This window comes from Lissotriton vulgaris, chromosome 8 (assembly GCF_964263255.1).
Source record: "Lissotriton vulgaris chromosome 8, aLisVul1.2, whole genome shotgun sequence".
Classification (NCBI taxonomy): domain Eukaryota; kingdom Metazoa; phylum Chordata; class Amphibia; order Caudata; family Salamandridae; genus Lissotriton; species Lissotriton vulgaris.
Window position 1 is genome coordinate 407,084,357 of NC_141696.1, and position 24,559 is coordinate 407,108,915.

The following is a 24,559-nucleotide window of genomic DNA, read 5'->3' on the forward strand; positions in this document are numbered from 1 at the left end:
TTGAAAGGTATTTGGAAGACTTACACATGCCAATGGTTTTCACCCAACAGAGGACCACCCTGGATGCTCCACTCGTAGTGAATGAGATACATGAAGCCATTAAACAAATGGTGAGAGGAAAGAGCCTTGGAATTGATGGATTTGAAATTCTATGGAGCATTTTGCACAACAATTGATCCCACAGTTGTTGCAGATGTATGATGCAGTGAGTGAACAAGGACAACTCCTCTGCTCATTACATGAGGCAATAATTACAGTCCTTCCGAAGTCTGATAGGGAACCCTGTTGGTGGAATCTTATAGCCTGCTGTCCCTTTTAAGTTTAGGCCATAAGATATTGGGTAAGATCCTAGCTTACCGTCTAGTATCTGTAACCGAGATGCTGGTTCACTCGGACCAAAACAGTTTTATCCTTTGCAGGAACACATTCTTGAAACTAAGTCGCTTGTTTATGGTCTTGGCAGGGCATGCTCCTCTGGGTCTTCCCCATGGGTGGCATCCCTTGACATCAAAAGGATTTTGATACTCTTGGATGGCCATATCTCATAGCAGTGCTTCGCAAACTCCGATTCGGAGAGAGGGGTTTCTCTCCTGGTTAAAGCTACTCTACACCAAACCTGCTGCCAGAGTGAAATGGGTCAAGTAATTTCCGACCCCTTTCCTATAGAGAGGGGCACCCGTCAACTTTTTCCCATCTCACGGATCATATTTGTATTCGCCATGGAACAATTGGCATGTGCACTGTGAGATAGAGGACCCGACTGGGGGATACGGATAGATGGGAGATGGCACATAATATCTCTATACGCAGATGATGTCCTGATTTATCTCAGTGAAAACAGGGACAACATGGAGCATGTGATCACTCTCCTGGAAGAATTGGCAGGATCTGGGGTCTCAAGATTTATCGGGCCAAGTCATGTCTATTTCCCCTAACCTATCTAACCGAGGCCCAACGTATGATGACATTACTGACTACCCCATTTTCTTGGCAGTTTGAGACCTTTAAATATCTGGGGGTCCGTATTTGCCATTCAGAGAGCGACATGATAGCTGGTAACCTGAGAAGGGCACAAACTGATTTACCAACTTTGACCCCCTTTTGGTGCAGTTTGCCACTGTCCCCCATGAGACATATTGCAAGCTCCAAGATGCTGGTGCTCCCCCGCTTATTGTATTTCTTCTCAGCAATCCCTGCATCACCGGGATGGAGCTTCTTTAGAGAATCAATCAATTAAGAATTGTAATCTCAATTGATTGTACTTATTTGGGGGCACCATCTGATGCAGGGTTGCTATTTCCACACTATATGCCCCAATGACAGGGGAAGGGTTTCAGGCCTCAAATTATTAAGCAGCCCAGTTACAATGGCATATGCTCTGGCTCAGCGGTAACTGCCTTCAAGAATTGTGACGCCGGCTCCTATCCCCAACTCAGATTTTCATACTCGAGAGTTTGATGGGATTGACACGGATAGTCACTTCCTAGAGTGGGAATGCACTGATGTGAGGGGGACACCTCAGCTGGAAGACAAGCCTCCAGCTGATGAAAGTATGCATCCCTTATGTGTCAGATCTTCCCCAGTGGGTAGTACCAGGCTGCAGGAAGTTGAGCCTCAAACGTTAAACTCCATACTGGACAGATGTGGGGCTCCTTACATGGGGGATCTCTTTATCAATGGGATATTATGGCAGCTTGAGGACTTGACATCAGTTGTGGGGCTCCTTGCAGGCAGCCTCCTTTCTTACTCTTCCCTAACACACCAACTCTCATTGGTCTGGAACAAAACGCATGATGTCCGCACGTCATCGCAGGTACTGCAAACAGTGTTGATACATGGATGGGGTCAGTAGTGCAGTGAGGGGCTTGTATGGTGTGTTACACACCAGGGAAGACTGTGCCCACCTGTTATGAAGAGACACTGGGAGAGGGATGTAGGGCTAGACATAAAGGATAGCCAATGGGAGGCATGCCTTTCTATGGTCAAAGATACTTCCCTGAATGCCCTGCCTAATTTTACAATTAATTGAAGTATCTGCACCACACATATTTGAGCCCAGCACGTCATACAAAAATGTATACAGATGTTACCCATAGCTGCCTGAAATGTGCAGACAAAGATGCTGACTTTTACCACATGGTGAGGCTTTGTCCACAAATCGTGGGGTTCTGGGGTGCAGTGACAAGACAATAATCATATATTATAGGGGTGTAGATCCCCATAGATCCTGCATATTGTTTGCTAGGCTTGGCGAAACATACCAAAGCCACCAAAAATACCCAACGGTTCTTAGACCTGGCCCTCATTCTTGCAAAACGCAGAGTAGCAAATGCTTGAAAATCTGCATTAGTTCTTCCCCTAACATGCTGGCTCAGAGATCTAAAAAGGGAATATACGCAGAAATGGATGTTGCGCCAAACAATAGTTGGGGCATGGAGGCACACACAAATCCAGGACAGTGGGATGATTTTTTGAGAGTGGTTGAAACTAAAACAAATGACAACCCACCTTGATCATTATGCTGCACATACATCTTGAACATGTCTTCTTACACCTAGGGGATTCATTTTATAAACAAATTTCAATACATAGAGTACATATACAAACCCTAGACACCTTCTCCTACTGTTCTTACTTCCCCTCCTTTCTCCCCTCCCACTCTTTTTGATTTATCAGGCAAATTGAAAATCACAGAATGACAGTCTCAGTGCATTCCTTGAATCTTTGTTATGTGTTTCACACAAAGCAGGCTTGTTTGATTGTTGACTTGGTTTTCCTTATTGGTTTTCCTTTACCATAACTACTTTTCAGTGTCCTTGATATTGGCTATTGTAGATGGCGGCAAGCACTGACAAACCGAATCCACCTTATTTAAACAATATCAAAGAACAGCACAGCAGTCACAGTGCAGATCAAGCAATATTTCAGGTGTCAGTATACAAACGACAGATCCGTGGGATATGGGCACCGGGGAATCTTGTGCTGGTTAGACATATTGATATCTAACCCATACAGAGCTGCCATTCCATCCAAATGTTAAATATGTTGTGGGACCAGCATTGGAACAGTGCTCTCTATTCAACATTTATCTAACAAAGAAAGAAATTGATTTCTGGCACGCGGAACCCGCAATACTAAAATATACCAGAAGCTAATCAAGTTTCAGAAAGCATTCAGCCCTTACCAGCAATGCAACTCTGATATAGGCTCCAGAAGTTTTTGGGTTTTCTCTGAGGTTTGCGTGTTGCAGAACAACATGTCTCTAGACCATTGTGCAACCGTAGGGAGAGGCCCTCTGGCCCATCACATTGCAACCCCACCCTTAGGTATCAGTAGACCTATATCTACCAGTCGACATATTTCTTTCCGCACATGTTTAGAATAATCAAGGAGGGCCAGCAAGAGGTCAGGTGACACCGGCTCTCCTGTGATATCACTCAATTTCTGAAATATTAATGCCCAGTATTTAGCGATATCAGGACACAGGCAGGCAAAGTGTAAAAATCCTGCTTGTTCTGCACTACATCTTTCACATCTCGCTGTATCTCGGAGGACTTATCTATGAAAGCGGGCTGGAGTATAGTACACCATATTGAGGAATTTAAAAGGAATGACTCTATGTCGGCCATTCAGAGAGACATGCCGTATGGCTTCTCAGCAATAGCGCCATTTGTCATCATCTAGTATGACCTCCAAGTCGGACTGCACGCCAATCTAGCATAAGTGAAAAGGTTCTTCCGTTAGTCTTGTGCCATGCAATAAATCTTGGAGACTAATTTACAGGGAGATTATGCACGCAACATCAAGGAAAAGGGAGCTACTTCCATAGGCTCCATCATCTCCTCCCCAAGCATATTGAGAAGCACATGCCTAATTCTGTAAAAATGGAACATCGCGAGTGAAGTCATATTTTGTCTATCCAGACCTATATCTTGCCATCTACGTTCCATTCCAACTTCAAATAGTTCACCTATTTTCGAAATCCCCAGAAGCGCCAGAACGCGTAATAAATTTATAAATCGGCAACCACTGACACCACTCCACCGGGGCAAGCAGAGAATAGAGTATTGAGGCAGATTCAGTTCTGCCATGCATGGGGGTGGCATTTAAGGAGTCTTAAGAGACCAGCACACCGAGGCGGGGCTTAATATAGAAAAGCAGCTAAGGGAGAGGGCGTAGTCGCAACCCTTTCAATAGATAGCAGGCAGATGTTATTTTATGATACATTTACTATGTACATTGGTCCCACCGGCAATGCTGTTTTTCTCAAAAATTCTATTAAGAATAACTGTGGAAAAAAAGGTCTTTTGGTCATGGCGGATTACTGATCATACACAGTTATTGATATTTGCATATGTCTTGATGTTGTTCATGACCTGAACCATTCAGGGTTATCTGGGGTTCCCTTTTACACACAAGTCACTTGTGACTTTGCCCCCTTGTAGTCTTATATTCTGTCTGGCTATTTCCCAAGGCCTTCGAAGGCCAACTGACACTGTGCAGTCCAAATCACTTTTTTAGGTTGGTTCTTGGATGTCGGGGCTGTCATGTTGCAGCTATAGACACATACTGGCACATGCATCAACTTAGGCTTTTGCGATTTAAGGAATCGCAAAAGCCTATGCATGTAGGAATGGCTATAAAAATAGCGATTCCTAAACATTCCTTAATTGCGACTCGCAAATTGCGAGTCGCAATTAAGGAATGCTGTCCCATTCATTCCTATGGGTGTCCAGGCCCATAGGAATGAATTGGAGATTGCATGAGCAATTTGCGAGTACCAGTAGGTACTCGCAAATTGCTCATGCAATTTCAAGGGTGCAAGGGTGTCAAAATTACACCCTGTTGCACCCCTGAAATTGATCTGTGCACATATGCACACACATGAAATTTCGAAAAATGCACAAAAGTGCATTTTTCAAAGTTTTTGCAAATTACCATGAAGTTCAAATTCATGGTAATTCGCTACTCCTATTAGCGAAATCGCTAATTGTTTTACTTGAATGCATTGCATTTAAGGAATCGCAATTTAGAGATTCCTTAAATTGCCATTTTTGCATTTGGGATGATGCATCCCAAATGCAAAAATACCAGTCGCAAAGGGGCAGATTCTGAGAATCTGCCCGTTTGCGACCGGTTTTAGCTTTGATGCATGTGCCTGTATGTGCTGAAAAGTGGCATAAGCAATCTTGAGCCCAAAAGTCATATTTTTACAGTAAGCTGGTAACAATCTCCCAGTAGCCACTGATCAGGTACCTAAGAAAGGAGCAGCCTCCAACTGGTACATAGCGAGTGTGTTTCCTTCTTGATCATCTCATCAAGGGCCTGAAATTCCATGCAATAACGCAATTCGGTTGATACTTGCTTCAACACCAACACCACTGGACTGGCTCAAGGACTTCATGAATGCTCAGTATCTCCCAAGTATAACATCTGCTTAAACTCAATTTAACATCTTGTAAACCTTGCTTTTCAATAGCAAACGAATCCCTGTATTTGTGGTGTCTACAAAAAGAGGTGTCAACTCTGGAGTCAGTGAAAATATATTGGAATATCATCTCAGCACTTCTCTACTCTCTCTTTGATATTCAGGAGTCAGTTCAAGGGCTAATTGTACCTCTTCCAGAGATGCATCATTCTCATCAGTTTGCAATAGGTAACGAAGGAAGTGGCCCACTGTCTTTTCTTCTTTTCTTGTTCCATTGCCATATGTTTACTGTAAAATATCTGTGGAAATATGGTTTGACCCGGTACACATTCCACATACAGTCAGCATTACATTCAATGGGCTACATCGCTTATACTCCAGAGCTCCAAACCTTGAACAAATGGGCTTCCGCATCCACACCTCCTGTGTTGTGTGGTTCTGCCATTTTGATCTGCTTGGGATGAGCGGGCTGTTCTGTTATGCCCATTCAACCAGGGCTTTTTATTTAGACCATACGTCCCCTAGAAGGCATTCTTCACTTGACACCATCTTCCTAGCTGTACCTGTCTCTTGTCACCTGTTGCTTTTTCCCCTTGAGCAGGACGTTTGCAATTACTTTATCAGGACTTGGACCCATTTTTGGCTCATGTAGGACTCCCCGCGGCATGAATGTAGGGGTACTCTTCGGCTAATGCGGCATGCAGTGGCCTCTATCGGTTTATCTGTGCCTTTGCTTTTAGACTAGCCCCATGAGATTTAGTTGAACCCTGATGTTTACATGTGTTTAAACCTGTCGTTCTACAGTTAGTTCTTTGTCCTCCTCTATACGCTGGGTATCCCGGTCCTACGTAAGAGATTGTTTGGATCTTTACTCTTTGCTACAGCATTTCCGTTGAGCCAATACGCCGAGGACTCCATATCGTTTTGAGAATCCATGGAGAGGTCTCCACTTAACACCCTAGATCTAAATTGAACGATGTTCCAGCTAATGTTAGCAGGTCTTTGGCAGGAGATTTTGGGCTAGTGGCTCAATCCGTTTGTCCTCCACACTAGGTAAATACACAGTACCTTACGAACCCTATGCATTTGTGATTCCTCTGGAGCTCTCTCTTGTCAAACAAACTTTTTTCCCCTTTGTCTCAGAGGGTGTTCCCCCGTGGGTGAGCCCGCCTGGCTCCTTTGAATTTTGTTTGGTGCCTCTGGTAACTTATGTGGGTAATATTTTCCCCTTGACCTCATCAACATAACACATTGAGGGGGTATGATCATTTTGTGTCATTAGTACCTCATCTTTTGGGTGTGTCTGGCTTGGCAAAAAACATTACTTCTGTCACAATTTTTTGAATGCAATTATCACGATCTGTATTTTTACTTTCCAGACATGGAATTTGTTTTCCACACGGGTGGCTATGCCATATGTGTGACATTTTGGGTACAATATATGTACATGTGACTTTGTAAGAGCCTCTGGTGAGAAATTCGACTCACGCAGATGAGGCACGTTGGGCTCGTGCCCTCACAGGCTGTTGGAGTGTACATCATCTATAAAATGCGAGCTTATATTTGTTTGTAATAACTTGAGCCTTTCCTATTTTCAGATGCTCTAATTAAATTGTGGATGCCCCTCGTCTTCCCCTCTTCTCTTATCTCCTTATGCATTCGTTCTGTCTTGTAGCGCCTTGAAGAAGGTTGAACCATATTTTGGTCTTGCTCCGAAACGCGTGTTGGCACCATTACAACCTGAATGTGAACCAGAATATCACACAACAAGTGTCATTTCCAAATAACTTGAAAAGGATAACAATGTGTTGTTTAATCTAACACTAAGTTGTCTTTCATTAAAATTAAAACTATGAAATTGTATTAAGAGATCTATGCAGTAATACGTCTTGCATACAAGGGTACGGTCAGTTTCCACCCACTATACTGCTTTTAATAGTTTGTATTTTGAATGAGTTAGGATGAATTAAGTATGGCTGGCACAGGTATGAGTGGGAATATAGCATGTTAGTATGAGTGGAATGTCGGGTGGTTTGTGAAAGATAATATATTTGTCGTATGCATTACGCCCTATATGTTTTTTTAAGTCAAAATTTATTGTCAATCTTTAAATGATATGGCACAAAAATGTACAAAGACAACAAAACCCCTGCACTGGACAAACAACAATAATATCTGGGTGACTTTAGTTACTTATAGCGAAAGTATAATGTGCACATCGAAAGTTTCTCAAAGTCAATAGTTTGCAAAGTGCCGAGAAATGAGTTTCAATGAAGTAGAGTTCTTGGTAAAAAACACCGGTTTATTGTTCCTCTTGTACTGGCCAACACGTGTTTCATCGCAGGGAAACAGACTGCGAATCTTCAGGGCTGGGTATAGATACAAAAGACGCATTTGTATGGTTGTTCTACATGAATTAAGTGAGAAGTGGTTGGTGACCATTGGTGAGTAAAAAATGGGCATGCCATGGAGTGACATTGTGTCAAAAAAGTGACATGGATTTGTACAGGTGACTTTGGTGTAGGTGAAAGGTGATAATGTTTTTTTAAAGAGTATACAGATTGCGTGGATATAGATCAGACTATTAGCAATCTAGAGCATTATTAGTTCTTAAATGCAGACACACTGACCAGTGCGAGAAAATATAAAAGGTGGCAAAGTTGAACAACAGTGTCTGTGTTTGTTATCCGGTATACACCCCATTGTGACTCATAGTGACTGTTTAGTGAGTTCATATGAACTAATAAGTCCAACATTTTGCATATACTTTTGTTTATGTAGAATATAACGGTAATTTCACACAGTCAAAGTAATTAAGAATTGGTTATAGTAAATAAGGCAGAAGTGGTTAAAGAGAAGAAAAGGGGTGTTGATTTATTGGATAGACTGTACTATTTATAGATATTGATGTATTTCAAACTAGTCTATTAGAACCCCAACGTTCATCATGTGATATATAGGACAAAAAATGTGATCCAAATGGTGATTTGTTGTAGAGCCAAGGGGTAGTGCCAACAAATTCTTTAGAGAAGATGATTATTCCGTAAGCCACTGGTCACTGTGTGCTCAAACACGGAAAAGGAGGATATCTGTGAAAAGGTGCTGTGAAACAGCACTTGTATATCTTATCGGAACACCAGCTGTAGAGTATTTCGTGTTTTTTCAATACACGCATAACGAGCTATAGCGGTAGTTATAACCCGTATCCTAATGAATGTGGGTTGTATTATGGGGTAACGTTAAATTCGAGTTTTTTATGCCAAACTGTAGAGTATCTCGTGTTTTACACAAACGCACTACGAACTATAGCGGTAGTTGTAACCCGTATTTGAATAGATGTAGGTGGTACTATGGGGTAAGGTCAAATTCGAGTTTTTATGTCTGACAGTGAATAAGACGAAATACAGGACTCACCCTTTTGGAAGAAGGAAAAGGGAGTGGTGTCGTGGCCAACGCCCAAGAAGGCGAGGTATGGGTGATGGAGTTTATTCGCGTAGTTTGATGGTTCCTATGGGTATACATAAAGCGTGTCATAATTTGATAATGAACAGACGATTATGTATATTGTACCAAAACTCCGAGGCGGGGTGGTATCTTTAGAGGAAATAATTATGGATCAGTATTCCTACCTTAGTGAAATCATAAGGAGGCCATGACCGGGAGGAGAAGAGATTGAAGCAGTAGCGCTCAAAATCGGGTAGACAGGCGGATACACCTGTAATGGGAGCAAAAAACAAACAAAGGGGTATGGTGGAATCCTCCTCCTTCTTATTCCGGTATTTTTCGAAGAAAAGAGGTGATCGGTTCAATAAGCGCGGGATAATTTACCTGACTGGATTTGTTCCCCCTCCTGTAGTTCCCGGCGCCGTTTTTCAAAGACGGTCACCTGACAGGAAGTTAGGACATCTTTTATGATGTGCTTCCGTTTTTTCCCTCCCCCGCTCTTAAAGAACTAGACTGGCAGTGTATTTTACCTCCAGTTAAAGCTTGACTATATTTAGAAGAAATACTGTGAAGCTCCGTTGTGTGGAGTAGGTGGAAGACTGGTAATGGAGTTTTTGGCAGAAATACTAGTTTATTAAAAAGTCGGTGTTCCGAACGGGAATGAAATTATTAAGGACTACCAGGCATCAGTGAGTAGCGGTAAAATAGAGATTAGTTGAGTTGATTCTTAGTCCCATGGATGATTGTCTCTAGAATTTATCTAGTGTGTCAATCGGCAGACGACATAGCCACAGAGACCCTTAAATGTAACAGCTCCAACAAGGCGAAAGACTCTACAGTGAGGATGATCACCGAGTTCAATAGTCTACACAAATGAATTCGCACCAGTATGACTAAACACTGGAGTCTGCTAAAAAATGATTCAGTGCTCAAGGATCTAATTCCTCCAACTCCTCAAATAACTTTCCGTAGAGGAAGAACTTTGAAAAATAGACTCAGTCCTACTGTTCCACGAACAGACACGACCCCGGACTGGCTGACACAACGCAGTAAGGGGTTTTTCAAATGCGGCTTTTGTGTAATGTGCAAATGGGCGAAACACAAAACAACGAAATTCAATGGACCAAATGGAGACACATATGATATCAGAGTGAACATTAACTGCACTACGAAATATGTAATATACATAATTGAATGTCAATGCGGGAAACAGTATGTGGGCAGTACAATAAGGTGTCTGAAAGATAGAATTTCTGAACACATGAGGGCAATACAAAAACAAGATCCTAAGTATCCTGTTGCCCTACATATAGCCAAATGTCAACCCACCATTGAAGATTTTCGCATCTGTTTCTATGGCATTGAAACAGTACCCATCCACATAAGAGGTGGAAACCGAGAGCTGGCTCTAAGACGCAAAGAAGCGACTTGGATCATGCGTCTTCGTAGCATAGAATTCGGTCTGAACTACGACCCTGAGATGCAATATTTCTTGGGGAACTAATCTGAACATCAAACTGGAATAATATATTATATATATTTAGAATGCTATATACCCATCTCCACATTACAGCAATAGCAACAATATTTTCACAAAGGCATAACTTCACCAATACGCATAAACTTCACTGTGCCTTTCAAAGTATGCCTATGCCAATACAACAGAATTAATATGTTGATGCAAACGTCTGTTTTTTCTGCTTTTGTGAACTGTGTTTATGTAACTGTACATTTTCACTTAATATTTTTCCTTATAATCGTATACTTCATTGCTATGTCGTCTGCCGATTGACACACTAGATAAATTCTAGAGACAATCATCCATGGGACTAAGAATCAACTCAACTAATCTCTATTTTACCGCTACTCACTGATGCCTGGTAGTCCTTAATAATTTCATTCCCGTTCGGAACACCGACTTTTTAATAAACTAGTATTTCTGCCAAAAACTCCATTACCAGTCTTCCACCTTCTCCACACAACGGAGCTTCACAGTATTTCTTCTAAATATAGTCAAGCTTTAACTGGAGGTAAAATACACTGCCGGTCTAGTTCTTTAAGAGCGGGGGAGGGAAAAAACGGAAGCACATCATAAAAGACGTCCTAACTTCCTGTCAGGTGACCGTCTTTGAAAAACGGCGCCGGGAACTACAGGAGGGGGAACAAATCCAGTCAGGTAAATTATCCCGCGCTTATTGAACCGATCACCTCTTTTCTTCGAAAAATACCGGAATAAGAAGGAGGAGGATTCCACCATACCCCTTTGTTTGTTTTTTGCTCCCATTACAGGTGTATCCGCCTGTCTACCCGATTTTGAGCGCTACTGCTTCAATCTCTTCTCCTCCCGGTCATGGCCTCCTTATGATTTCACTAAGGTAGGAATACTGATCCATAATTATTTCCTCTAAAGATACCACCCCGCCTCGGAGTTTTGGTACAATATACATAATCGTCTGTTCATTATCAAATTATGACACGCTTTATGTATACCCATAGGAACCATCAAACTACGCGAATAAACTCCATCACCCATACCTCGCCTTCTTGGGCGTTGGCCACGACACCACTCCCTTTTCCTTCTTCCAAAAGGGTGAGTCCTGTATTTTGTCTTATTCACTGTCAGACATAAAAACTCGAATTTGACCTTACCCCATAGTACCACCTACATCTATTCAAATACGGGTTACAACTACCGCTATAGTTCGTAGTGCGTTTGTGTAAAACACGAGATACTCTACAGTTTGGCATAAAAAACTCGAATTTAACGTTACCCCATAATACAACCCACATTCATTAGGATACGGGTTATAACTACCGCTATAGCTCGTTATGCGTGTATTGAAAAAACACGAAATACTCTACAGCTGGTGTTCCGATAAGATATACAAGTGCTGTTTCACAGCACCTTTTCACAGATATCCTCCTTTTCCGTGTTTGAGCACACAGTGACCAGTGGCTTACGGAATAATCATCTTCTCTAAAGAATTTGTTGGCACTACCCCTTGGCTCTACAACAAATCACCATTTGGATCACATTTTTTGTCCTATATATCACATGATGAACGTTGGGGTTCTAATAGACTAGTTTGAAATACATCAATATCTATAAATAGTACAGTCTATCCAATAAATCAACACCCCTTTTCTTCTCTTTAACCACTTCTGCCTTATTTACTATAACCAATTCTTAATTACTTTGACTGTGTGAAATTACCGTTATATTCTACATAAACAAAAGTATATGCAAAATGTTGGACTTATTAGTTCATATGAACTCACTAAACAGTCACTATGAGTCACAATGGGGTGTATACCGGATAACAAACACAGACACTGTTGTTCAACTTCGCCACCTTTTATATTTTCTCGCACTGGTCAGTGTGTCTGCATTTAAGAACTAATAATGCTCTAGATTGCTAATAGTCTGATCTATATCCACGCAATCTGTATACTCTTTAAAAAAACATTATCACCTTTCACCTACACCAAAGTCACCTGTACAAATCCATGTCACTTTTTTGACACAATGTCACTCCATGGCATGCCCATTTTTTACTCACCAATGGTCACCAACCACTTCTCACTTAATTCATGTAGAACAACCATACAAATGCGTCTTTTGTATCTATACCCAGCCCTGAAGATTCGCAGTCTGTTTCCCTGCGATGAAACACGTGTTGGCCAGTACAAGAGGAACAATAAACCGGTGTTTTTTACCAAGAACTCTACTTCATTGAAACTCATTTCTCGGCACTTTGCAAACTATTGACTTTGAGAAACTTTCGATGTGCACATTATACTTTCGCTATAAGTAACTAAAGTCACCCAGATATTATTGTTGTTTGTCCAGTGCAGGGGTTTTGTTGTCTTTGTGCAAATTGTGTGGATTTTATGATCCAACTTTGAGCGGTTACGAGGGATTACCGCCCGCCCTTTTGCCTGGATTCTGATACCTCATAACAGTACAATACTTTGCGGTTACTGGGTTGCGCGCCTGACCATTTCTGGAATACCTTAAACCCTCCCAGCAGATCAATGGCACAAAAATGTGTTTATATATGTTAAATATATGAATGTTACAAACAAATTCATTGAATTAATAAATGAGTCCACTTTGCATGTTTTGGCTCGAGAGTACATTGTTATATTAACTTTGATGAGTTCTACCAATATTATGATGTAGAGTTGGCAGATTTAATTGTGTTTGCAGTATAACAGAGGCATACCTATAGTAGATGTAATGTATCAAATAATTTATTCAGAGTATTTATCTACAAAGTAATACACACAAAAACAATCCTAAAATATATTAGTCTGATTATCTCATCACATTCAGTCCTTGTAGGTTGTTTTATAGGTGAAAGACACATTTTCTAATGTGTCCTTTTTTTTTGTACCATGAGGTAGTGCTTGTTCCAGGAAAATTTTACTTTATCCTGGTCATAGTTTGAGTAAGGAACAGCCAGACATCCTATAAAGTTCCCTTTAGACTTCAGACAGTCCTCAAGCAATACAGTTGATGCATTTGTACACATTATAAGGCCTCCTTAGGACTTCGTGCAAGGACTCCAATTTACAACTTGTAAGTTGTGGCATATGGGGTATGCAGCTCAGTCTGCTCAACCAATGAAGTGACTCACGATGTAACCGTATAATGGATGGGCTTGGAGAGAAATGCATTTAGCCAGCACAACTCTGAAAGAATGAAAATATTTCTAAAGCGCAAAGAAATGCCCGGAGGCGTCTTGTCACTAGTTGCTGTAGGAAAGTGTGCATTAGTCTCCTGTAACTGAATGATTAGTATAGGAATGCAGAGACACCAGCTAGGTCTGTGCAAAGGGCCAGGCTTTAAGACCTACCTGAACCTAGACCGGGATGGGGCTGTTTTGAGATCAAGAGGCAGGCTGTTCCACAGAAGAACTGCAGGGCGCTGCAGCCAGTCTCACCTGTGTATCACTTAGGTTGGTGTTACCACATACATCCTCTAAAGCGGGCCAAATGAGAAGTCGGGATGCCAGTGTGCATGTGATAGTTGTTATGAGTGTTTGTGCGAGGTTGCATGATATAAAGAAAATAGGTTTAAGGTATTGTTTACAATCTGCAGACACTATGTTTATATTTTAACACTGTGGCCATGCACTGTCACTGTTGCAATCTTAGCTGTTTTAGAATTAATATTCATAAAAGATTATGGACTCTAATTTCGGCATTGCATCATGTCATTTGTAAATAATAGGCTAATGCACTCCTTAGTAAATGTTTGAGATGTAACTCTACTTACCTAGATTTGCTCTTTTTTGTGACTGAACACTTTTTAATATGCATCTAGACTCACAAATGCTAATAGGAGGACAATGGGGAGATGCTATTCTGTTGTGTGATTAAGGGAAGCAACATACTGCTTAACTTTAGTTTGTAAATGTTCTATTACACTGTTTTTCATTCTTACCTTGTAGATTATACCTGCAATTTGGAAATTCCTCTCTCCTCTCGATATGAAAATGGCCTTTTTCGTCAACGTAGTAAAGACGGCAGAGTGTACAATGTAAGTATTGGTATTCTAGTTCTAATGTATCAAACATTGTGAACTCATTGGTCTGGCAAGCCTGAGATCTGCTATTGTTTTCTTGAGATGCCATAAATGTTAGAGGGGATATATTGATACTATTCTGTTTTCCAGTTTCATCTTAAGGATTTTGATGGACCCTGGGCAAGAAATAATTTGTAGGCCCTGTTTGGAACAAGTTGATTTGAATTTCATTGCCTGTTTACTGCCAATTCTAGCCCTGTGCACTGAATAATATTGAAACACACATTAAATGTTGAGATACAGAAATTCACATATGTGAGCTGGAGAGAAAGTTCACTTTCCCAGGTGGCCTCTGCAAGGTGGGGGTCATAGGCAATTGCCCTCTTTGCTCATGCCTGAAAACTCTCCTGGGATCATAGGACTGAAATACAATCGGTGTCTTGGAAAAGAAGTGCTCAACTTATCACTGTATATATTGCTTCTGTATAACCACTCTTGAAGGCCACTGCATTATACACAACTGGTTTTAGAGATAATATTTTATTTTATCAATGAATATTCTAAAATAATGTTAAAACAGTTTAGCATTATGAATGAATTTATCTTTATTCGGTTTTCAATTTAGCACACAAAAAAACATAAAAGCACAAGTTTACAATTACATATCACAATTATTATACAATATTTATAAAAAAATAATGTAAAAGTTGAAATTGAAACAACGTTTAAAAGTCTAAAAATAGTTAAAAACTAAAGCCTAGTAGCATACTTTAAGATGGGGCAAAATTCCTAGATATTTCCTACGTCTGATCGTACGTTTCAAGAATAGAGTGTCTCGTGAGACGGTCATTATCTATAAGCTGTAGTGCAAGATAGGCCGGGCGACATTGTCTAAAGCCCCATATTTTCAATATAGGCTTGATCTACCTCCTCCTCTGTTCCAAATAAAATTTACCGAACAGGAATACATGGATTGTTGTTTAGGGTGAAAATCCGTCACAAGGGCAATTCGGAAGGGCTTTAGACCAGTCATTAATGGTCGGAAAGCTTACCAAACAATGGAATGCATCAAATCTAAGGCATGTAAGAACAAATCTATCAAAACCACTTAATGTGTGTGTAATCGTGGGGGTGTGGCGGACCAGAATAACAGGCGGGGAGGCCGTATATAGTGGGCGATGACTTCGCTTGTTTTATTGTTTTATACAGTATTTATATGATTTGTAAGGTCGAAAAACAAGGAGGATGCAGGAAGGGAGGGATCTCCGGGTCTTCGGTCGACTTGAGCCGGGCGATGGGGTCCTCGCTCTGGATGGTTCCCGGTGTTGTCCTCGGAGGTATAAGAAATGAGAGAGAAAAGAGGGCTGTTAGTCCACCTGATCGGGACTGATCGAGTCCTTCTACCAACACCAGGGGTGTGCGGGAGGTTAAAGAGACTGTGAGGGAGTAAGGGGATCGGACAATGGTTGGGAGGCGAAGAGGTGACAAGTACCGGGGTGTTAGGGAGTGTAGGTGAAGGGTTAATTACAACGGTGATCGTGTGACCCAACTCTGCTGTACAATGACTATGTACAGTGCAAGAAGCGAACCCAGAAGTGAGGGTGATTTGACTTTCAATGCCTATGTACAGAACTATTTACACAACTCTTTACTATCCCCTGTGGTGGTACTGGAGAAAGGGAACTCACATGCCCCGCCGCAACTCTTTCGAGAGTTGCGTCCGCTCTCCAGCCACCTCCTATGGACTCCACCAGTCCTCACTCCAAACGTCCTCTTCTCCTCCGGTTGCCTTCTCAGGTTCTCCGTCCTCTTCCGCTCCTTCGGACGCCTTCTCAGGTTCTCCGCACGTTGTCTCCTGCCACGAGTCCGCCGCATTGAACGCTTTCCTCTCCTCACTTCCTGCTTTTCCGTGTTCCGGCTCCAGGGCGTGGGCCGGCCTTCCGGGGTCATGGGAGAACACTTCCGGTTTTCCCTCCTTTACGATTGGATCCTGTAATGAAGGACAGAGGGGAGGAGGCCTGGCTGTCAGAGGTTTCTCAGGGTCGGGCCCCGAGGCCGGGGATTTTATCGGAGGATGCCGTTTCAGGGAGGTAGGGGACGGCGCCATTTCACAGTGTGTGTTAAGTATGGTTGGATACCAATGATGGACCGCATCATTTGGTTAGCTTGAACCGAAGGCCTTGATGCCTTGATGCCTTGATGGCAAATCTATTTGCTTCCATATGGGTCATGCATTGGTTTTTTAAAACCTTTCTGGAAATGGAGTTCATTGAAGCAGAATTATAATAATATTCTGGCTGGCCCAAGTCGGTCATAAAATCTTTTATATACTTTACCCACCTGATCTTTAAAACATGTTCTAATTTAAGACTATCGCTTAATATGTTCTGGTTAAATGTGGTTTTTATCGAAGACCAAATCCGGTGCCATAGGAGAATTGGTTGCACCTTTATTATGTCTGTAATTTATGGTAGCCCCAACTAACTATGGCAGATATCGGTTGATGTAGAACGTGGGACCGCCAATAAATACCTTAAAAATGTGTTTTCCACCCTCTGGATTTCATTTACGTCGCAGTATCCCCATATCTCAGCCCCATAAGTGGCCGTGCTAACGCATTTGGCTTGATAGGTTTGGATCAGCTCCACTGGGGGTCTCTTTCCTAACTTTTGTGAGAAATTCACTAAGGCTGTCGTTCTCATAAAGAGAAGTTTCTTAGCCTTAATAGCCTGACGCCATAAGCCCTTGTGATTGATTAGAATTCCTAAATAGGGATATGTTATAGTAGTTTCCACCTTTTTGCTTTCTATATAGATGTCCCTCTGCTTCCTTCCACCTATCCCACAACTCATTATGAAAGTTTTAGTAATATTCATTCTCAGACCTTCATTTTTCATGAACTCGTTGTAGCTGTCGAGAGCCCGTTGTAGCCCCAATGGTGTTTGGCCCATATTTACGGCGGCATCCGCGTAGAGTAGGGCAGGTATTGGGCGTTTTGACAGCTGAGGTAGGTCCCGGCATCTTTCCATCATGGCTTGCTCCAGGCCCTTGGTATATAATTAGTCTTTCCTGTTTTCAGTTTCTATTTTTGGTAAATTCTGGTGGGGGTTTGTCAGTGTTTTCAATATCTTAAAAAACAGTTGCTATTAGTGGTTACACATTTTTGCGCCACTAAAAACAACAGAAAAAGTGTTTTTCCGGTGTTTATGGAACGTTTTGCTTTTATCATTGCTTGCTTTCTGCACTGAAAGAACATGGTATATAGACAGTGTACTTATAGTGTATACGAGGCCCAAATAGATTTTTACAAATTAATCTTATTGTAGCACACCATACAATACTTCCTCAGTGAGTCTTTGGGTCATGTGCGCTCGCTCTTTTCTTCCCATGTAATCTTCTGTGAAAAGCCCCTCACAGCATTCATAGCCCCTTGGGCTGAGAACCATCAGCTAATTGACACAGTTGGGATGACTTTCTTTGAAGCCACATAAAGCACGAAATGATAAATATTTGCTTTTTAGTTCCTGTGCATAAGAAAACAGTACACCAGAATGGACTAAAAGTCAATAGCAAAAGTCATTAACTCTGAAGATGGTAAAGATGCTTTCAGCATACCATCTAAAAGCGGCAAGGATCTCCTACAGGGAATCACTTCAGCTCGGGTATCAATTTTGCTGAATCACTGCAAATACAAACAATATCACTCCAATCTTTGTTGAACTTGGAAAGAACCTTTTGTGCAGAGCATTACAAGTGACACTGAGTTCAATGCTTTCCAAAAGTCTGGTGTCATGTTTTCACCGCTATCCCAGATGCTTGGTGATATATATATATATATATATATATATATATATATATATATATATATATATATATATATATATATATATATATATATATATATATATATATATATTTATATACTTGTCACTATACCTTGCATTGAATGTTTAAAGCCTGAGGTGCTGGCAATTCACCTACTATCAATACTGACCCACTAGAAACTATGGTCTGATGTATTAAGGGGTTTTACCCATTCTCTGTGGGTAAATGTGATGACACATATTAGGAAAGATTTTTATGAAACCAGCCATTTTACCTATCAGTGAAAGACTCAAATGCAGCCAAAATATCAAATATGAGTTTGATATTTTCTGAATCTCTACAATTTTTAAATAATTAAACTAGACCTAAAACATGAAACTAAACCCTGCATCTTTAGACCAAAGGCCACAAAACTGAAAAAAAAGTAAAAGGAAGAAGAAACAACATTTTAGTGGCATCCCTAAAGAACAAAACTCAAGCAGAATGTTAGCCAGTCTTCCTTACTGCTAGCTTGTATAACAAAGTTACATTGTATTGACACCTTCAAGAAGAAAAAAATGACTCTTTGACTCTCTTTTTCCTTTCTTTGAATGGCATTTAGTTTGTGGTTGTGCAGGTGTTTTTCCAGAGTTTATATGTTTTCACCGGTGAGGGATATTTATCTTTCAGTGGGGTTTTATCAGTTATTATAGGTTTAAACCTAAACCCCCCCAGCCTATATATAATGTAAATAAGAAAGGTGTCAGAACACAACCCTGTCTAACCCCCCTCTCCACGTGGAACAACCCTGTACACTCTCCATTGGGCCCATACCGCACCCGGGCTCATGCGTTTGTATAGAGCTCTATAGGTGCCTCCACCCCCATTGCCGCTAAGATACTCCATAGTTTTCAGTGGTGTATGCAATAGAATGCGGCAGTGAGGTCAACAAAGGCCAGATACAATTTTCCCTTTCTCGCCTTCGTATATTTTCCCATAAGGATGGTTAAATTAAGGCCCTGTTCTATTGTGCCCAATCCCTCCCTAAAACCAAATTGAAGGCCTGATAAAATTTTATTGTCCTCTGCCCAGGTTTGGAGCCGATTAACAACTATGCGACCTGCCACTTTGCCAACGGAATCCAGCAGTGAGATGGGGACGATAACATGCCGGATTCTGTCTATCTCCTTTTTTAGAAATCAATACCATGATGGACTCTGACCATGATTCTATTAGACCATTCGCACAGCAAGCCGCTAGCACTTGCGTTAGTAATGGACCCCATAGCTCTATATTATGTTTTAAAATGTCAACAGTTACTCCCTCTGGCCCTGGAGCCTTTCCCCCCATTTTTGCATTATAACATCCCAACATAATCAACGCCAGCATCATACTAAGGGTATACCTGCCTCCTAGAATGTTAGTTTTCCCTTCCTGCCTCTGCCCAACTCACTGTTTTAATGGAACTGTAGTTATGAGCTTTGGACTCTGAATTGATTATTAAATATTCCCCAAGGCATAAGAAAAGAAAAGTTATAATCTGAATTATGGTCTCACAGTTTGAAGGCGAAAGCTCACCAGTCATGACATCAACTACCCACACAGATTTTTCTATGTAGTGTAAATGAATGATCTCTCCTCCATTTGACTCTTGAAGGCTGGAATGTCTTTAGGTATAGCTTTATTTTCATCACTGTTGCTGATTCTGGTGAAAACAGCACAACCAATGGTGTACAGCTAGAGTTACAAGGACATGTATGGGGTAAATATTCAATCCACAGTTAGTCCAACTATGTAAGTTCTTTATTTCACCTGTTGTGACAGACTTGCAACCTCTACATGATTAGATTATGAGAAAATGTGTGTTGAAGGTGACGGATTCAGGTCCAGAATGTTGAGATTGATGGATGTCTAAGAAAGTCTGTGAAGATTTCTAGGAAAGAATTTTCACAACTGGTGGTCTGAGGACCATTTAGCAAGGGCTGTAATTAGTTGATGAGCAACATGTAACTAATAGGTTAGTGTTACAGACACCTATGATACAACAATTAATTTAATAGCAATGACACTTTGAAAAATAACATGCATGCTGCACAGTGATTCAGGTATTTCCTTTACTGCATTTAACAGCATCCCTCAAAGCTCAAAGTACTTCACCAACATTTGTAATTGTCTATAAGCATGGAGTCATTTAATACACTTGTAGGGATGCAGATTAAGAACACTGACCTATATCATATATTGCTTATTTAATAATTACTTATCAATACTCCTCATACCTGAAGTACAAATGCTACACACCATGATTGTTACAATATTCATCCATTTTAATATAAATTATTAAATAAAAGCAGTCTTTTAAAAAGCCATTTTCCTAACAAATTTAAACAGTGGCTTCTCAGAGAACTAAACATTGCTATGTTTCTCCATCACCCACCATAAAATCCCTGTGTTTTGCAAGAATGCTACATCCTCACTCACCCAAGAGCTTAATAGTCTAGCTATTTTATGAGAGGTGTGTTTTATAGCAAGCTATGAGCATGGGAAGAACCAGGTGTTTTAATCGTTTTCACAATTCATGATGGTTGTCAATTATTCTGCTTCTTGCTGGTAGTGAAATCCATATTTTAGCAAAGCTTTTTGAAAAAAATACTGGTCAAGGGCAAAGGCCAATCTAGAGTGAGTTCATCTAATTTGATTGAAGGTAAAGAATTTATGCTATAGTAAAAGTGGTTCAGTGCTGTAGATGTTTTGATGTGCGACGCACATTGCTTTATTGGTACTATCTCTAGCCACCAGTGGCCAGTGTAATGATTGAGAGACTGAAGAAGTACAAGTATTCATTTGTAGACTTAGGGATTGTGTCACAGATGCATTCTGGAGTTGCTGAAATTTGCGGGTTATGTGAAGATCAATATGTATTTGGAATGGTTTAGTCTTTATTAATAGCATTGTCTAGACGGGAAAGTTGGAGATCAATAGTAGCTGCTACCAATTGAGGAAAACCTAGGTAAAGGACATTTTCAGCCTAACATGGTCCACACATTAGTAAGAGAAACCAATTATTATTTTAATTAACATGTGCCAGTAGGAAGATATTAGAACCTTTCAACATCACTAGATTCCTTACTTGATTTTATCAGTTTGGAGGTATGCCAAGCTCTGTTGGTTCAAAGGTGGGGGGATAGCAGTTGGTCCATTTTCTTCTAGCGAGTATCTCCGTTTTTGACACATTTGACTTCTTTTTTTTTCACAAACATTATTGGGTCACTCATTTTGACAGGTGTACAAGGAAATAGTATAGGGACATTTAAGCATTACACAGTTAAGTATTTGTGGTGTGGTAGCTTGTACCTTAGTTACATTAGTGTCTCAAAAACATATTAACCCTATAAACCCTCTCCCCTCTTGCTTGCAGTGATGAAATCATGGGTACATCAGTTCCTGGACAATTCTCCCACTACAAGTGCCTGTGTATAAAGTAAATGCAATATATTGTTATATGATGAAATGACCAGGATGTGATTAGTTATGCTAGGGTGTGTACTCGATATTATGCCCATTCCATGTGGACGGTAGAATATTAGCTATGATCGCTCTGTCGAGCACACAAAATGTTCCCAAGCCGGGGTTTTTGACACATTTAACTTGAGGTAGTTGGTGAGCATCCAGTCACCAACATTTTTTAATCCTTGACATATGGCAGTGGAACCAAGATAGGTTGTCGAGCTTCAATATGTTTTGAGTAGCATCAGCGTAATTGTACCATTTGAGTTTGAAAGAGGAGATTAAATTGGGTAGCTGCTCATTGACTCATTGAAGAGCATAAGTGAGATGCTGTGGACGGGAAATGTGCATAAGAGAAATCAGGGTGGGATATATTGAAGGGACTATCAAGGGAGCTATGAAGAAACCTATGAGTTTGATTCTTTGTACCAAGTTAGGTGATGAACTTTATCAAAGGCAGAGGAGAGTTCTAGTAGTAGTAGTGCCACAAAGCCATTTACATTTACTCTAGTAGTGATATGATCCCATGTGACAATCAATGTGTCTTCCCTATTTGACTAGGGCAGGTTCCAGTTTCTTTTGACTAAAAGATTTGCTATTTCCATTGGTGAAAGTTGATAATTGACTGAAGTCAGACCTTTCAATGAATTTACCTCAGATTGGCTTGTATAAATTGCCCATCGCTCGTAAGGATCTGTTAGGTTTGGTGTAGGACATCTTGAGTTTGTTTGGGAAACGTCCTGATTCTATAGAGTGGTTAATGACAGTTCTGCCTTTAATGGCTGCAGAGATATTGATGAGGATGTGCTCCAAAATGCGTACAGGATATGCATCTGCTGGTGACCAGGTTTTATAAAGTTGGAGAAATATTCTGAAAATAGGGGTATGAAGGAGTGAAGGAGGGTAACCATTCATTGTCTGGGTTGGGAGTTTAGAGAAGGCATTGAGTTGATTTGGTAGCCTATGGATTTTCTGTCAAGATATTTTTTTCAGGTCTTTTAGATTCAAGATGAATTGCTTTGCTAGAGAATTGCATAGTTGCTGTGGGTGCATGACCTCAGAAGTAGTGCTTTCTGTGTTATGAAATTCCATAATTATCTTACCAAGCTCCTGATGGGCAGGTCATGTCTTGGTTACACTTGGAGTAATTAAGTATTATTGTTTTTAGCTGTATAAATTCTGGAATCATAGTGGAGTATCAGTTTGTCATTGGGGTTATATATTTTCTTCTGGTGCCTTTCCAGTAATCTTTTATTTGTTCATAGAGATTTTATTTTAGGAGTTATGAGAAATGTTGGTTTTTAGAAAATGGGCTACTTAATGTATGTTTTACATGTAGTCAGATGTGCACTCCGCTTTGCTATACAAACTTCACCTGTCAAAGGAAGGGCAATACACTGCTTTCCGTGTTTATGGTATACAGTCTAATGTAATTTTTTCTATCCGTCACTACCAAGTACAACCTGGCAGAGAGGGACAGAAAATAAATGATGACCCCCCCCGCTCTCTGATAGAAAACCCGCAGGGAGCGGGGGAAATTTGTTTTTAGTTTTTTTAGAAACAAACTTCCGCTTTGGGACTTTGTTTCCAAAAAAACAAAAAAAGTTAAAAGTTTGGTGAATGGCTGGCAGAAGGAACTGTGGCCATCTACCAAATGTTTTGTACCATAGAGGGAACCACTGTGACAGTGGTTCCTTTCAAGGTACAGAGATGAGCACTGGGCTAGAGGTCATATCTAAATTTTGCAGATTGAGTACTGTCGGGATGGTGGAGGTAATGTCGTCCGCCATCCTGAAGGACTCTACTCCATCCTTCAAAGGCTAGCCCAGGCCCTATACCTTCTGTGACTTGTAAAATAGATGGTGAACTATTCAACCCCAAATGATCTTTTCAGTCACTAGTGTCTTCACGTCTAGTTTGACATAACATCAGTATCATAACTTCTTCAGTTTGTGCTGTTGAAGGCTTTTGTTATTGCCTCTAAAGTTCTGCAGACGTCTCGCTCTGTAATGTCTGCATTAACCAACTTCTATTTCTTCTTTTATGTTACCGTTCCAAGATAACAGCCAGAAACGAGACCCTGCTGCAGAAGGCAGAGTCATTGACTCAAGCGGTTGAGCTGTACCGACAGAGAATGGACTGGCTTACAAGTGGGAGCCGCCAGCTCTTCGGTGTGATCCAGGAGCACTCCATCACCATTGTCGTTGATTTTGGAAGCCTGTCTAAAAGACAATTTGATATGTGCCGTGATGCACTGTGCCTCGTTCTAAGGGAGCAAGTGTCCCGCATTTCCCGTTTTAACCTGATTCGGTAAGCTTACTGCACTTACTGGCCCTTGCTCTCAGCATGTTGTCTTAGAAGTTCTTCATCACTTCTGATGACTGCGCTTACCATGTAAAAATATTTATTTGATTAATTGTAAATTTCAGAATAGTTTCTACAGTACTAACAGTCATATATATATATATATATATATATATATATATATATATATATATATATATATATATATATATATATATATATATATATATATATATATATTTTGTTTTGATGATGTAGTATTTTGCTCATTGCATTCTACTTACTTGTGAAATGACCTCAAGCCACATAGAACTAACCGTGCTGAAATGTATAATCCCATACCAATTTTTAAAATTCTAAGTACATGGCATTGCAACTTAGTGGCATCTGCAGATCCAGGAGTGGCTGAAATGCACCCTCATGACATAGGGCCAGTAGACAGCTGGGATGACATAAAGTAAGCTTGGCGGAAAAGAGTAGCAAATAAACAAAAGCAATACATTGGAAAGAAAACACATATGTGGTTACCGTGTTTTAATTGC

The 24,559-nt window shown here is 40.6% G+C and overlaps 1 protein-coding gene across 1 annotated transcript in view; it reads left to right on the forward strand.

Moving 5' to 3' along the window:
- Window positions 1–24,559, forward strand: part of VWA3B (von Willebrand factor A domain containing 3B) — a 981,637-nt gene that overhangs the window by 22,528 nt on the left and 934,550 nt on the right. The window contains exons 3-4 of the mRNA XM_086934174.1: window positions 14,329–14,417; window positions 23,773–24,023. Of these exons, the coding sequence (XP_086790300.1) occupies window positions 14,329–14,417; window positions 23,773–24,023 (340 nt within the window). The remainder of the gene's footprint in view (window positions 1–14,328; window positions 14,418–23,772; window positions 24,024–24,559) is intronic.